This window comes from Pseudophryne corroboree, chromosome 6 (assembly GCF_028390025.1).
Source record: "Pseudophryne corroboree isolate aPseCor3 chromosome 6, aPseCor3.hap2, whole genome shotgun sequence".
Lineage (NCBI taxonomy): Eukaryota > Metazoa > Chordata > Amphibia > Anura > Myobatrachidae > Pseudophryne > Pseudophryne corroboree.
This window is the reverse complement of record NC_086449.1, coordinates 353,834,807-353,850,188: the sequence shown is the minus strand read 5'-3', so window position 1 is coordinate 353,850,188 and position 15,382 is coordinate 353,834,807. Positions and strand designations below refer to the sequence as shown.

At 44.5% G+C, this 15,382-nt stretch overlaps 1 protein-coding gene across 4 annotated transcripts in view; it reads left to right on the top strand.

Annotated features, from left to right (window-relative positions):
- Nucleotides 1-15,382, top strand: part of TMEM266 (transmembrane protein 266) — a 165,795-nt gene that overhangs the window by 54,129 nt on the left and 96,284 nt on the right. For 3 of the 4 annotated variants that reach the window (XM_063926590.1, XM_063926592.1, XM_063926591.1), the window contains exon 3: nucleotides 15,163-15,317. In XM_063926590.1, coding sequence (XP_063782660.1) covers nucleotides 15,163-15,317 — 155 coding nt within the window. Of the gene's footprint in view, nucleotides 1-15,162; nucleotides 15,373-15,382 lie in introns of those variants that run through there. The other variant, XM_063926593.1, reaches the window with a different exon arrangement.

Here is a 15,382-nt window from a genome sequence, read left to right as displayed (position 1 = left end):
GGGGTGTCAGTACGTGTGTGTCGGCATGTCTGAAGCGGAAGGCCCGTCTAGGGAGGAGGCAGAGCAGATGATTGTGGTGTCTCCGTCGGCACCGCCGACACCTGATTGGTTGGATATGTGGAATGTTTTAAATGCAAATGTGACTTTATTGCATAAAAGATTGGACAAAGCAGAGTCCAGGGAAACAGCTGGGAGTCAATCCATGGCTTTGACTGTGTCACAAGGCCCTTCGGGGCCTCATAAACGTCCCCTTTCCCAGATAGCAGACAGTGATACCGACACGGATTCTGACTCCAGTGTCGACTATGATGATGCGAGGTTACACCCAAGGGTGGCCAATAGCATTCATTATATGATTATTGCAATAGAAGATGTTTTGCATATCACAGAGGACCCCTCTGTCCTTGACACGAGGGTCTGCATGTTTAAGGAAAAGAAACCTGAGGTAACGTTTCCCCCATCTCATGAGCTGAACGCCTTATTTGAAAAAGCTTGGGAAACTCCAGACAAAAAACTGCAGATTCCCAAGAGAATTCTTATGGCGTATCCTTTCCCTGCACAGGACAGGTTACGGTGGGAATCCTCGCCCACGGTGGACAAGGCTTTAACGCACTTGTCCAAAAAGGTGGCGCTACCATCTCCAGACACGGCAGCCCTCAAGGATCCTGCTGATCGCAGACAGGAAACTACCTTAAAATCAATTTATACGCATACGGGTGCCTTGCTCAGACCGGCAGTAGCGTCGGCATGGGTGGGTAGCGCAATTGCTGCATGGGCAGATAACTTGTCATCTGACATTGACACCCTAGATAAGGATAGCATTTTGTTGACCTTGGGTCACATTAAAGACGCAGCGTTATATATGAGAGAGGCTGCGAGAGACATTGGACTGTTGGGTTCGAGAGCCAATGCCATGGCAATTTCTGCTAGACTGTCCCTGTGGACCAGCCAATGGACGGTTGATGCCGATTCAAAAAGACATATGGAAACTTTACCTTACAAGGGTGAAGTTTTATTTGGGGAGGGCCTCGCGGACCTGGTTTCCTCGGCTACCGCGGGTAAGTCTTCTTTTTTGCCTTATGTTCCCCCACAGCAAAAGAAAACACCTCAATATCAGATGCAGTCCTTTCGGTCGCATAAGTTCAGAAAGGGTCGGGGCTCTTCCTTCATCGCCAGAGGTAAAGGTAGAGGGAAAAGAATGCCTGCTACGGCTAGTTCCCAGGAATAAAAGTCCTCCCCGGCCGCAAAAAAAATCCACCGCATGACGCTGGGGCTCCGCTGAGGTAGTCCGCACCGGTGGGGGCACGTCTTCGACTCTTCATCCAGGTCTGGGTTCAGTCGGCTTTGGATCCTTTGACGATCTAAATTGTGTCCTAAGGCTACAAATTGGAGTTCGAAGTGCCTACTCGCCGATTTTTCAAATCTGCTTTGTCAGCTTCTCCCCCAGAGAGGGAAATAGTTTCGGCTGCCATTCAAAAGCTGTGTCAACAGCAAGTGATTATCAATTTCCCCTAATGCAACAGGGAAGAGGGTACTATTCAACCTTGTTTGTAGTCCCGAAGCCGGATGGCTCGGTCACACCCATTCTGAATCTAAAATCCCTGAACCTGTATTTGAAGAGATTCAAATTCAAGATGGAATCTCTCCGGGCAGTGATCTCCAGCCTGGAAGGGGGGGCGATTTTATGGTATCACTAGACATAAAGGATGCATACCTTCATGTCCCCATTTATCCCCCTGGCGTACCTGAGATTTGCTGTACAGGATTGTCATTACCAGTTTCAGACGTTGCCGTTTGGGCTTTCAAACGGCCCCGAGGATTTTCACCAAGGTAATGGCGGAAATGATGGTGCTCCTGCGCAGGCAAGGAGTCACAATTATCCCATACTTGGACGATCTCCTGATAAAAGCGAGGTCGAGAGATCAATTACTGAAAAGCGTGTCGCTCTCCCTGAGAGTGCTGCAGCAACACGGCTGGATCCTGAACCTACCAAAGTCGCAGTTGATTCCGACAACTCGGCTATCATTTTTGGGTATGATTCTGGACACGGAAAAGAAGAGGGTTTTTCTGCCAGCGGAAAAAGCCCAGGAACTCCAGAACATGGTCAGGGACCTGCTAAAACCAAAAAAAGTGTCAGTTCATCAATGCACTCGAGTATTGGGGAAAATGGTGGCGGCCTACGAGGCCATCCCCTTCGGCAGGTTCCATGCGAGGACGTTTCAGTGGGACCTTCTGGACAAGTGGTCGGGGTCCCATCTACAAATACATCAGAAAATAAGCCTGTCCCCCAGGGCCAGGGTGTCTCTCCTGTGGTGGCTTCAGAGTGCTCACCTACTAGAGGGTCGCAGGTTCTAGTGACCACGGACGCGAGCCTCTGAGGATGGGGAGCAGTCACACAAGGAAGAAATTTTCAGGGACTGTGGTCAAGCCAGGAGGCTTGTCTACACATCAACGTGCTGGAATTAAGGGCCATATACAACGGCCTACGACAAGCGGAGAATCTTCTTCGTGACCTACCTATTCTGATTCAGTCAGACAATGTCACAGCCGTGGCGCATATAAACCGCCAAGGCGGGACAAGGAGCAGAGTGTCAATGGCGGAAGCCACCAGGATTCTTCGCTGGGCGGAAAATCACGTAAGCGCTCTGTCAGCAGTTTTCATTCCGGGAGTGGACAACTGGGAGGCGGACTTCCTCAGCAGACAGGATCTCCATCCAGGAGAGTGGGGTCTTCATCAAGAAGTTTTCACAGAGATATCAAGTCGTTGGTACTTCCTCAAATAGACATGATGGCGTCGCGCCTCAACAAGAAACTTCGGATGTATTATTCCAGGTCGAGGGACCCTCAGGCAGTAGCGGTGGACGCCCTGGTGACACCATGGGTTTTTCAGTCTGTTTGTGTTCCCTCCTCTTCCGCTCATCTCAAAAATATTGAGAATCATAAGACGAAAAAGAGTGCAGACAATACTCATTGTTCCGGATTGGCCTCGAAGAGCCTGGTACTCGGATCTTCAGGAAATGCTCACAGAAGATCCGTGGCCTCTTCCTCCCAGGGAGGATCTGTTGCAACAGGGGCCCTGCGTGTTCCAAGACTTACCGCGGTTACGTTTGACGGCATGGCGGTTGAACACCAAATCCTAGCTAGGAAAGGTATACCGGGGGAAGTCATCCCTACTCTGATAAAAGCTAGGAAGGAGGTGACGGCGAAACATTATCACCGTATCTGGAGGAAGTATGTATCTTGGTGTGAAGCCAAGAATGCTCCTACCGAAGATTTTCAACTGGGTCGTTTTCTCCATTTTCTACAGACAGGAGTGGATATGGGCCTAAAGTTAGGCTCCATTGAGGTGCAGTTTTCAGTCTTCTCTGTATTCTTTCAGAAGGAATTGGCTTCTCTCCCAGAAGTCCAGACTTTTGTAAAGTCCGATGCACATCCAACCTCCTTTTGTGGCACCGTGGGACCTTAACGTGGTGTTAGTTTCTTAAATCACACTGGTTTGAACCTCTTCAAACTGTTGAATTAAAATTTCTCACTTGGAAAGTGGTCATGTTGTTGGCCTTGGCACCTGCGAGGCGGGTGTCCGAATTGGCGGCCTTGTCTCACAAGAGCCCCTATCTGATTTTCCATGTGAATCGAGCAGAGTTGAGAACTCGTCCTCAATTTTTTACCTAAGGTGGTTTCATATGAACCAACCTATTGTGGTGCCTGTGGCTACGGGTGACTTGGAGGAATCCAAGTCCCTTGATGTAGTCAGGGCCTTAAAAATTTATGTAGCCAGGACGGCTCGAGTTAGGAAAACAGAGGCACTGTTTGTCCTGTATGCAGCCAACAAGGTTGGCGCGCCTGCTTCTAAGCAGACTATTGCTCGCTGGATCTGTAACACGATTCAGCAGGCTCATTCTACGGCTGGATTGCCGTTACCTAATTCGGTAAAGGCCCATTCCACTAGGAAGGTGGGCTCTTCTTGGGCGGCTGCCCGAGGCGTCTCGGCATTACAGCTTTGCCGGGCAGCTACTTGGTCGGGTTCAAACACTTTTGCAAAATTCTACAAGTTTGATACCCTGGCTAATGAGGACCTCATGTTTGCTCAATCGGTGCTGCAGAGTCATCTGCACTCTCCCGCCCGGTCTGGAGCTTTGGTATGATCCTCATGGTCCTTACGGAGTCCCCAGCATCCTCTAGGACGTAAGAGAAAATAAGATTTTAAACCTACCGGTAAATCTTTTTCTCCTAGTCCGTAGAGGATGCTGGGCGCCCGTCCCAGTGCGGACTATTTCTGCAAGGCTTGTATATAGTTGTTGCTTACATAAGGGTTATGTTACAGTTGAGATCAGTCTCTGGCTGATGCTGTTTTGTTCATGCTGTTAACTGGTTTAGTGTATGCCAGGTTGTACGGTATGTATGGTGTGGGCTGGTATGTATCCCGCCCTTAGATTAACAAAAATCCTTTCCTTGTACTGTCCGTCTCCTCTGGGCACAGTTCTTTAACTGAGGTCTGGAAGAGGGGCATAGAGGGAGGAGCCAGTTTACACCCATCTAAAGTCTGAGTGCCCATGTCTCCTACGGAGCCCGTCTATACCCCATGGTCCTTACGGAGTCCCCAGCATCCTCTACGGACTAGGAGAAAAAGATTTACCGGTAGGTTTAAAATCTTATTTTCTCTTTTTTTCACCCTACAAACAATTCCAGTTGAAAGATACCGAAAAGGAATTTTTCGCTGCCTCTCTCAGGAAAATATTCCAACAGAATCTCCACCGAGAGAAATCACTGTGCTGTAAGTTCTGTTAGCGAAGGCGATGTACCCAACTTAGGGTTCCTATCGACAGTGTATGGTAGTACTGGCCAACGTGGGCGAGAGTGGGTGGAAGCACTCGGAGAACTTTCACCGTCGCCTTATATTGAGAATTTTGGTATTTGTGGGAATAGCGGAGAAGGCAAGCCCACAAATTATGGGAGCCAGTTGCTCAACTAAGGGACGTATGGTAGCCAGGGTTCAGGCAGAAGAGTTGGGGCCGAGAAGGTCAGACTCGGGACCGAGAAGGTCAGAATTGCGGGCGAGAGGGTCAGCAAGGAATCTAAAAAACAGGTGTTTCCTTAAAATAAATTACATACGTTTTAATATTATTCAACATATATATAAAAAAGAAAACTCTCACAGATATGAACCATAAAAATTTAGAGCCTCTATAGCCAGTCTCTGACCACCGACATTTTGATGTAAATGTGCACACCTCTTGGTATTTAGTAATGTCCCTGTGACCGGTCACAATATCAACAGGATCCTTAGTTTTAAATATGCAGATGTATCCAATCTTGTGGTATAGTTACCAAAATTGCAGTGGATTGGCCGGGTATCCCACCTAGCGAGGGTCCAGAGGCTGTCTCCGATCCGACGCAGATGTTTGGTGGTTTTCCCATTGTTAATTTTCCACGTCCATAGGTTGAAAATGTCCAAGATGGTAATAACTGCAATGGTATCCTGAAGGTGGCTTTAGGGTGTCTGGGTCAGGGCTGGTTCCCTTACACGTTTCGCTGGCGTTTGGCAGCTTTATCAAAGACCTTTGATAAAGCTGCCAAACGCCACGGGATGAGAAGGATTGAATTAATACTTTGCATGACCTAGAAGCTTGTTACATTTTTTTCTTTTGTCTTTTGCAGTAATAGAAAACTCTCCATCTGGATAAGATCACTGGTAAACACTAATTCGGCAAATGGGAGATGGCTGTCTCTGTGCTAATGGACGGGCTCAATAAGGCATTGAGGGCAGGGTGCAGGCTTCTTTGCAAAATTGGAAAGGGGTCACAGTTGCTAATCTTAGAAAGTGTGCTATTGAACATCACAAGAATAGTGCTAGGCGCAGAGAACAACAGTTGGAGAGGTTGAGGATTGTAAGTATACTAGCACATACAGGAAAGACCCATCAGTCCAAACCCCAGATCCCCAATGGTCAATAGTATGTTACACTTGTAGGAAGGAAGGGCATTTTGCCAGAGATTGTAGGAGTAGTAGGATACATAGTCAATATAGACCCCCTAGACAGAAAACACAAGCCACATTATTAAACACATAGACGGGACCAAGGGACATATAGTAAGGAATCATAAGCCATATAGAAAACACAGATTCGGTTAATGGGAAGAACGGAATAAATGCAACATTACCCTTTGTCAAAACTTGCTGGGGTTAAGATGGGGCCTCTAAACTTTTTTGCTTCTTTTTCCTAGCAGAAATGGCCCCTGATTAACTTAACAGGAGCTTTGTTAGATATGATATACATATAATGTGCTCCCGCCCAGGAAGCACAAAGTATGTTGGATACCCACGAAGACTAATGTTGCATTTCATGGTTCTAGATTCATGTCCATCACAGGTAGAGAAAATTATCTCACAGATACCGGGTTCCCTACGAACTTAGGATGGACAGGACACTGGATTGATGGCTGGGATAGTCCTAATAGCGATACGACAAACACAGAATTTTTTTAAGGGGAGTAGACCAAGTAGAGAATCACTTCCCCGTAGTGCCCAATCCAGTTGTCAAATTTTTATAAAATCTTCTCTACAGTTTCCTCTTCATCTTTTGCGTTCACACAGGGTGGTACAATACATGGACCCGATTACAGTTCAAACTCCACATGCCTAGGTCCTCCAGTATATACCAACAGCATGATAACACCAGTATTACTGCAGTGTGCCTTGTCATGCACAAAGGCAGAGCCGGCCATAGCTATAGGCAAACTAGGCAATTGCCTAGGGCATTTGATATGCCTAGGGGCATCTGCAGCTTCTGCTGATTAAAATGATATGCGGCATGCCTATATTCTGTATAGCATTTCATATGCAGATACAGCCACAGTCTCACACAGTATATAGGCATGCTGCATATCATTTTAATCAGCAGAATCTGCTTGTGCATCCTAGCCACATTGCAATGCAAATAAGATGCATTTTCATAAAAAAAGGTGCCCGACAGTAGCATTGAGGCAAGATTTATGAGGACACATCTGTATCCAAGCAGAGGCAGATGTCACAGTGTTAGTGGAAGTGTGAGTGCTGTGTGCATGTGAGTGGGTTGGTTGTGCAGTAGTGTTCAGAATATGTATAAGGAGCATTGTGTGTGTCATGTAAAAATGCATTAATAATGTGCAACACGTGTAAGGGGCACTATGTGTGTTATGTGTATAAGGGCATTAATAATGTGTGGCATATGTGTAACAGGGTACTACTGTATGTGTGTCATTATGTGTATAGGGGCACTAATAATGTGCAGCAAATGTGTAGGGGGCACTGTGTCATTATGTGTATAAGGGCATTAATAATGTGCGGCATATATGTAAGGGACAGTATGTGTAAAAGGGCATTAATATAGGTTGTCATAATGTGTAAGGCACATTATGTTTATAAGAACATTAATAATGTGTAAGGGGCATTACTGTGTGGAATTGTGTATAAATGCATTACTAATGTGTGGCATTATGTGTATAGGGTGCTCTACTATGTGGCGTTGCGTATAGAAAGGGCACTACTGTGTCATCTAATATGAATAAAGAGCAATAGGGTGTGGTGTAATGTGAATAAGGAGCAATTCAGTGTGATGTTATGTGAATAAGGGGCTCTACTGTGAGGAGTAATGTTTATAAGGTAAAGTAATACTACTGTGGGATGTAATATGAATTATGGACACTATCGCATGATCAAATGTGAATAAAGTTGCAGTACTGTGTGGCGTCATTGGAATTGGGTTTACTATTGTGTGGCCATGCTCCTTGCCAGCAAAAACACACCCTTTTTGGGCTGTGTGCCAAATGTGCGAACTGTTCCTATTTAAAATATAGGGGGTGCAAACACCAAAATAAGGACTGCTATGGGTGAGGGGTGATGGTGCTGGGAAAGAGGTGCAACCAGTGGTGGTGCTAGGGGGCACCAGCCAAAATCTTGCCTAGGGCCGGCCCTGCACAAAGGGTGGTGGAAGGATGAGAATACTGGTGAAGGGAAATTTTGTATAGACACTGATATGCCTGTTGGTGAATGGCAAACCTGACTTTTTTTTTCATTTTCTTCTTTCTCTCCTCTAGAGATTTTTTTTTTCTCTTTTTTTGGAGTTTTGCTCATGGTACTCTACATTGCAAACACACAATGACTTTGTACAGTTAACACCCTTTAGGAATTATTGTTATGTATTGGTGTGCACTGATGTTTTCTCAAACTGGGTAGAGGCATTTCCTGCCGCCACGGATGCTGCTGTGTTTACCGCAAAGAAAAAAATTGCGCAGAAATTTGTGTAGATAATTGTACCCCTAGAAGTAGGAGCAAAGCTTGAAATTGTACTGTTATCATAGATACTGCTACTAGTATTATGTAGCATCGGAACCACTCCCAGATCTTCACTTAACGAATCAACCTCTTCGAAATTTGTTTTTGTTTTGGTATTTGTGTCTTTTTTTTTTTTTTTTGGAAGACAACCTCCTGTCATGATTGATCCGCACAATGATCAGAAATACACCAATGAGGTGACAGTACAGTACCTTCTTGAGATGAGCCAGCATTTGAGAACTTGACAAAAGAACTTGAAACTGTTGATTGCTGGTATGCCAAATACTAACTGTCTTGATTGTGAACCAAGAGATTGTGTGATTGTTCTTACGCTCAGGTTGCCTAATAGACAGGTGGGAAGGACCCTACCAAGTTTTGTTGACAGCACTATCCCAGTGAAAGTAGCCGAGAGAGAGACTTGGGTCCACGATTCCCATTGCAGGAAAGTCGGTAGTCCGGAAGGAACTCGTAAATGGAGTGAGATCGAAAAAGTATCACCAGAGACTCTGTTCCGTGAAGACTGAGAGGCGGCACTGTTGAACACTACCTGAGCGTACTAAAGGATTGCAGAAAGACCAGTCATTGTAATTGATTTGTTATGAACAAGAGTTGTTCTGTTCTATTTCTCTTTTCTCTCTTTCCCGCTGACACATTTTTTTTCAGGTTATTCTATTTTTGCGAGGTTTTTTTTATGAGGAGTCGAGTGTGGGACTGGAACTGGTTCTGGAGGAAGGAGTGATTTCCTTATAGGATCCCAGGATTAGCTGATCAGTTTGTTAAAGCCAGAGAAAAAAAATCAAAGGTCTAGTAGTTATGGAGATCAGAGGTAATCAGGAACAATCAGACAATGGCTATTCACACATTGCAGATAAAGAGCTCATTAATATATGTGGAAGAAAGGATTATGAGTGGCTCTCCCCAAACTCCGAAGGTTTATGTTATTTAGGAAGGACACTACTTATAACCCTTGTTCAATTATTAAACAGACCTAGCATACGTTCCAGAAATGGAAACAATGTTCAGAAAATGATAGGAATATGTAGATCATGAAAATGTTATGTGTCACTTTCACGATTTGTTTGTGTCGTCTTCATCTACCCAGCAGAACCTCAATCGAATCCAAACATCAGTGTACAAAAACGTAGGTACATGTATGTGTGAAATGTTCGTCGCAAATCAGACATTATAGGCCAAAGCACTGTCCCAGCATACTCTATAGGTTGAATGTTGTCCCACACCCAACCAGTGGTCCCGTGACCGCCGAGTGCATATAGAGGATGTCTCGTCCTCCTCCCTGTCTTCCCCAAATATAGTCAAGTGTCTGATTTGCAAAATGAATACATACTTGTGTCTAGGTCACCGATTATTGTCTGAAATATTTTTTTTTTCTTATGTTAATAATTGATGGCAGTAATTGTTTACTGCCAAAGGGTGGACTGTCGAAGTCAAAAATATTACATAGAAAGAACATTCAGACTCCACACATACAAGTCGCTATGCTTGCAAATACGCGCAGCGAGCACAGTAATATATGGTAACACGCATTTACACGGACATGCCACAGAGATGGATTCAAATGACAAAAAACAACAAAAGGATGTGCTTAACACCCAAAACCCAGGCGCAAAGTGCTATATATAATTAGTTCACTTGTATTAGGTGGACACTAGCTGCACAAACTAAGGCTTTGCAAGAGCCTGAAAAACACACTGGAATACAATAGATTGTGTCTGTGCGCTTCAGTGACTCCAAATACAGTGATAAAGGTGAGTGTTTGCCTCTACTAAAAAACCAAGAGACTTTTTAAATTCTTATAATTTTACTAAAAACAAATCACATTACATTTGTTAAAACATATATTAAAATATATCTGCTCAATTACTAGTATATTTCAACCGGAATGCATTCCTGACTAGGATATTATAATATAAAGCCGTTTTGACTTAATTGATTGACCCGTAATTCTTACAAAGATAACCAGTTGTTAGAAATCATTAATCAACTGTTTAAAGTGCCGTTAGTGCCACATTTTTCTCATCACTATATGCCGGTTAATAAATATGTAGATATTAGTATAAAGGTCTCCACTTATCTTGTCACTGGCGTCCCAGTGCAGGATTAGTTCTTCCTGATGTGTTTTGCCCGATCAAAACGGGGTTATAATTACCCTTTCCTGGGAATATTCTCCGCTTTGGGCACTATAGCACAAGTGCAAAGCTTGATTTAGAGGTGAATACCTTTAGGAGTTCCCGGTTGTTGGGCAGCGTTTACAAGCACACAGTCAGCTGTGGTGGAGACTTTAAGAAGTTGTCAGCGCTGCACTAGGCAGCGTTCAAGGAGCCACAATAACGACGAGCCGTAGGTGTCCTATGTGTAAAGACACTGTGAGCGGCAGTCCAATGGCACAGAGGATGCGGCAGGGTGAGCGGCAGAAAACCGGCACAGCTGAGAACGGCAGGAGTGGCCAAAGACTCGATCACAAATGCAGCGGTTGAAAACGGGTGATGACGTCAACGCGTTTCGTCCCGTCAATTCTCGGGACTTCCTCAAGACTCAGTCGCTGCCTAGTGCAGCGCTGACAACTTGTTAAAGTCTCCAACACAGCTGACTGTGTGCTTGTAAATGCTGCCCAACAACCGGGAACTCCTAAAGGTATTCACCTCTAAATCAAGCTTTGCACTTGTGCTATAGTGCCCAAAGCGGAGAACATTCCCAGGAAAGGGTAATTATAACCCCGTTTTGATCGGTCAAAACACATCAGGAAGAACTAATCCTGCACTGGGACGCCAGTGACAGGATAAGTGGAGACCTTTATACTAATATCTACATATTTATTAACCGGCATATAGTGATGAGAAAAATGTGGCACTAACGGCACTTTAAACAGTTGATTAATGATTTCTAACAACTGGTTATCTTTGTAAGAATTACGGGTCAATCAATTAAGTCAAAACGGCTTTATATTATAATATCCTAGTCAGGAATGCATTCCGGTTGAAATATACTAGTAATTGAGCAGATATATTTTAATATATGTTTTAACAAATGTATTTAAATGTAATGTGATTTGTTTTTAGTAAAATTATAAGAATTTAAAAAGTCTCTTGGTTTTTTAGTAGAGGCAAACACTCACCTTTATCACTGTATTTGGAGTCACTGAAGCGCACAGACACAATCTATTGTATTCCAGAGATGGATTCAACACTTATTTCATACAGCACATACTTATAATAATATCAAGCGCCAGGCATCATAATGATTTAAAATTATATAATGGAGTAATGTCATGTATGTGTATTATTGGAACGAAGCAAGATAGACCTGTCCTATTTGGTATTAAAGCAACCAGATTAATGTGTAGATTAATTTTATACTTGTTATTAAGTTGTAGGACATTGCAACAAGGAGTTATGATTAAATGTATGAAAGCTAAAATCACTTTTATTAGAACAATAGACATTCCAAACAGGTCGTGGACAGGAAACTCAGGCCAGCCCTTTGGATGTCTTCAAGGCTGAACCTGTTTAGCATACGAACAGACAAGTGACTCATCATGAATGAGAAAGTTCCCTCCCTTAAACTAGATAACACATTACATAGACACACAGTTGCTAGTTGCTGTTTTGTTCTAGACGATGATGGAGATGCTGTCTGCCCAGTTCCTGCATGATTTTACAGAGAGAGAGAGTGATATGGAGGGACGAATTTATGAGAAAGATATGGTAATTGTATCGCTGGCCTGTAACTGTATGTATTAACTGCTTACTGTATGAATTGTAACCATGTAACTATATGTATACTGTACATTGTAATATATTGAATCCATATCCTTTTAATAACAAATATATACATCAATGAGCTTTGGAACTCAGATAATGTGTGGGTGTATTGTTTTCTCTTATGGGATGCAGTGTTTTGCGTTGTATAGCGCACATTCATGGCACATGGTAATAAGATGTGCAGGCGTCTACAATATATATTAGAGCGGGCATTTTAAATATTTGTTAGAAAGCAATTTGGTATTCACACATCACAAATACTGTATATGGTGTTAGTCACATGCACAGCCTACTCAGATGATAAATCGATTTATCTTTATTTGCATACAGTGTTCGAACACATTTTTTGCTTTCTAATGAATCTGGCTTTCCAGTTTTAAATGTTCCCTTAAGACATACATTGTTAGTAGAAGCATACCAGCCCTCATCGCTATTCACCACTATCCTTCTAACATGTATCCTTTCCCGTTCACCTTATAACCGTTTACAGCTTCCCATAGACTGTAAGCTCAATGGGGTTGGAGTGGCATGTGGCAAGGTATTAGGGCGTTTGGTGGAATGGTTGGAGGTGGGGTGCACCAGTGTTCTGATTTGCATATGGCTTTTAAAAACATATGGGATCTGACCACTCGTGGGGGCTTTTTAAGTGTGCTGCCTTGCGCATGTGGATGCATTTTGTTGCCGAGGGGTGTTCTGGGCCATGGTGAAGTCACTTTTGGGCTGGTCTTTCATTCTTGATATAAAGAATGTGTGTCCTTTTTGGAGTGACGAGGGATGCACTTGCCATATGTCCTCTTCTCGATCACTGCCTTAGGGATATTGGGTTTCCCGAAAATGAAGCATTTGTGCATGTTCCCAGAAGTGATCAAGGAAACTGCTGCCCTCTGTAAGGCTGCCATGGAAGCCCTGCCCCCATTAGATTCCGTTATGTGGTGTGGGACAGGATTCACTTGTTTGTACACATATTTTATGATGGGAAGCCACAAGCACTAGTTTTGCTTATTACAGTGACCATAAATAATTGGAATTGATCCTGGACTGCCAACCCGTTTGCCCCCTGCAAGTGTCCCAAAGCACCCCAGGGAGCCACTGCACCCAGTTTTGGAACCACTGATGTAGTAATTTTTAAAAGGTTTTTTTTGCGGCGTGGAATAGTGAAAATGCAGGACTCTACAGTTTTTGCTACTAGGTTATCCTTATATAAGGTGTGCGCATAGACCGTTTACCTTATTTTCAAACTTCGGGTTTGGTTTTAAGTTGGACGCAAAGTGCTGATTTTTTACATTATGTTTATGTAAATACCCTAGCGGCTTAATGTGTAGGCAGCACTCTGTCTGCTGTTTTTCAAGCCGTTTCCATTAATATTAGCATGTGCACTTACCCTATGCTGGGTGCAAAAGATCCCTCTGAAACAGGCATCCCAACTCTGTCCCCAAATCAAGCACAAGCAGGATCGGTTCTAGACCTTGTCGTGTCCAGGGCAAAAGTTTCCATTGGCGCTTCCCCCCCCCATGCAAAATAGGGTTGGTGTGCCACACTGTATTACCCTTACACTTTACGCCAGGTAGAGTCCCTTTTATAATACAGGGAAAAATAAAAAACCTGATTCATGCCCTTTACGTTTTGTCATTTTTCCTCCTTATAGTAACGCCCATTTTACGTTATGCCACGCACCGCAACGCCCATTTTACGTTATGCCACGCACCGCAATGCCCATTTTACGTTATGCCACGCACCTCAACGCTCATTTTACGTTATGCCACGCACCGCAACGCCCATTTTACATTATGCCACGCACCGCAATGCCATTTTACGTTATGCCACGCACCGCAACGCCCATTTTACGTTATGCCACGCACCGCAACGCCCATTTTACGTTATGCACCGCACCGCAACGCCCATTTTACGTTATGCACCGCACCGCAACGCCCATTTTACGTTATGCACCGCACCGCAGCGCCCATTTTACGTTATGCCACGCACCGCAGCGCCCATTTTACGTTATGCACCGCAGCGCCCATTTTACGTTATGCCACGCACCGCAGCGCCCATTTTACGTTCTGCCACGCACCGCAGCGCCCATTTTACGTTATGCCACGCACCGCAACGCCCATTTTACGTTATGCCACGCACCGCAACGCCCATTTTACGTTATGCCATGCACCGCAACGCCCATTTTATGTTATGCCACGCACCGCAACTCCCTTGACACCAATTTTATGCCCAAAAGACAATATTGTTCCCAATAATAATCCCTTACAAATTATGCCCCACAATAAGGCTTCTAATTATTTTTAAATTACCTGTTCTTTCCCATGGGTCTTATGCTCGTTGCCAAGGGTTTCCTAATCTGGGTTGCCTGCTCGTTGCCACGGGGTTCATGCTCATTGCCATGGGGTTTACATGAACCCGCATCCCACACTTGGCACCCCTGCTGCAGTTGGCGTCCACTGCAGCCGATACCAATGAGGGAAACATTTAGACGCCAGTGGTCATTCTCAACCTCTAGCGTCTGTCTCCCTTCTATGCTCCAGATGCTAGAGGTCAAGTAGGACTTCTAGTGTCTGAGTGTTTCCCTCAATGGTATCGGCTGCAGTGTGTGCCCGGTCGGCATCGTGACGAGCGGTCACACGAACCCAACCCCCCTGAAGGATGCGATCTCACTATGAGTGACAGTGGCGGCTGCCGGTGGGGTCAAAAAATGCCAGTGGACCACCTGCATATGCAGCCTAGCTGCGTCTCCAGGTGGGCACTTCTTAATTTCAGCCTCAGTGGTGCGATTGCAATTATTTTGTGATCGCATCGCTAGAAGCCAATTAGCATGCTGAGCGGCCCTCAGCATGCTTCAGAATCTGTTGCAGATTCAATCCAACCTGAATAGGGTCCGTAGTCCAGGTTACTAAAGGTATATAGGCTGTGCTCTTCAGTTCAGCAGAGTCTTATTCAAAACCATTTACTGGTACAGAAGCATAACGCACACGTTGTCCCATAGAAGAAAAAGCTGCTGCTTGGATATGGTAAGAAAATGTACAGAAAATCTGAATTGACCTTTTTGTTTGTTTTTCTCTAGGTCGAACTGGCTGAAGCCATGCTGTGGCAGAAGGGCTACTGTGTGGCATGTATTTCTGCTTAGTGCTGGTGTGAATAGCTTCCTCGTGGCCTGTGTGATACTAGTGATAATCCTTATGACCATGGAACTGCTGATAGACACAAAACTGCTCCAGTGTGAGTTACAGTCCAAACTGCAGTGCATGCATGTAACTGATTGGACAAACTATGGGTGTGTGCTT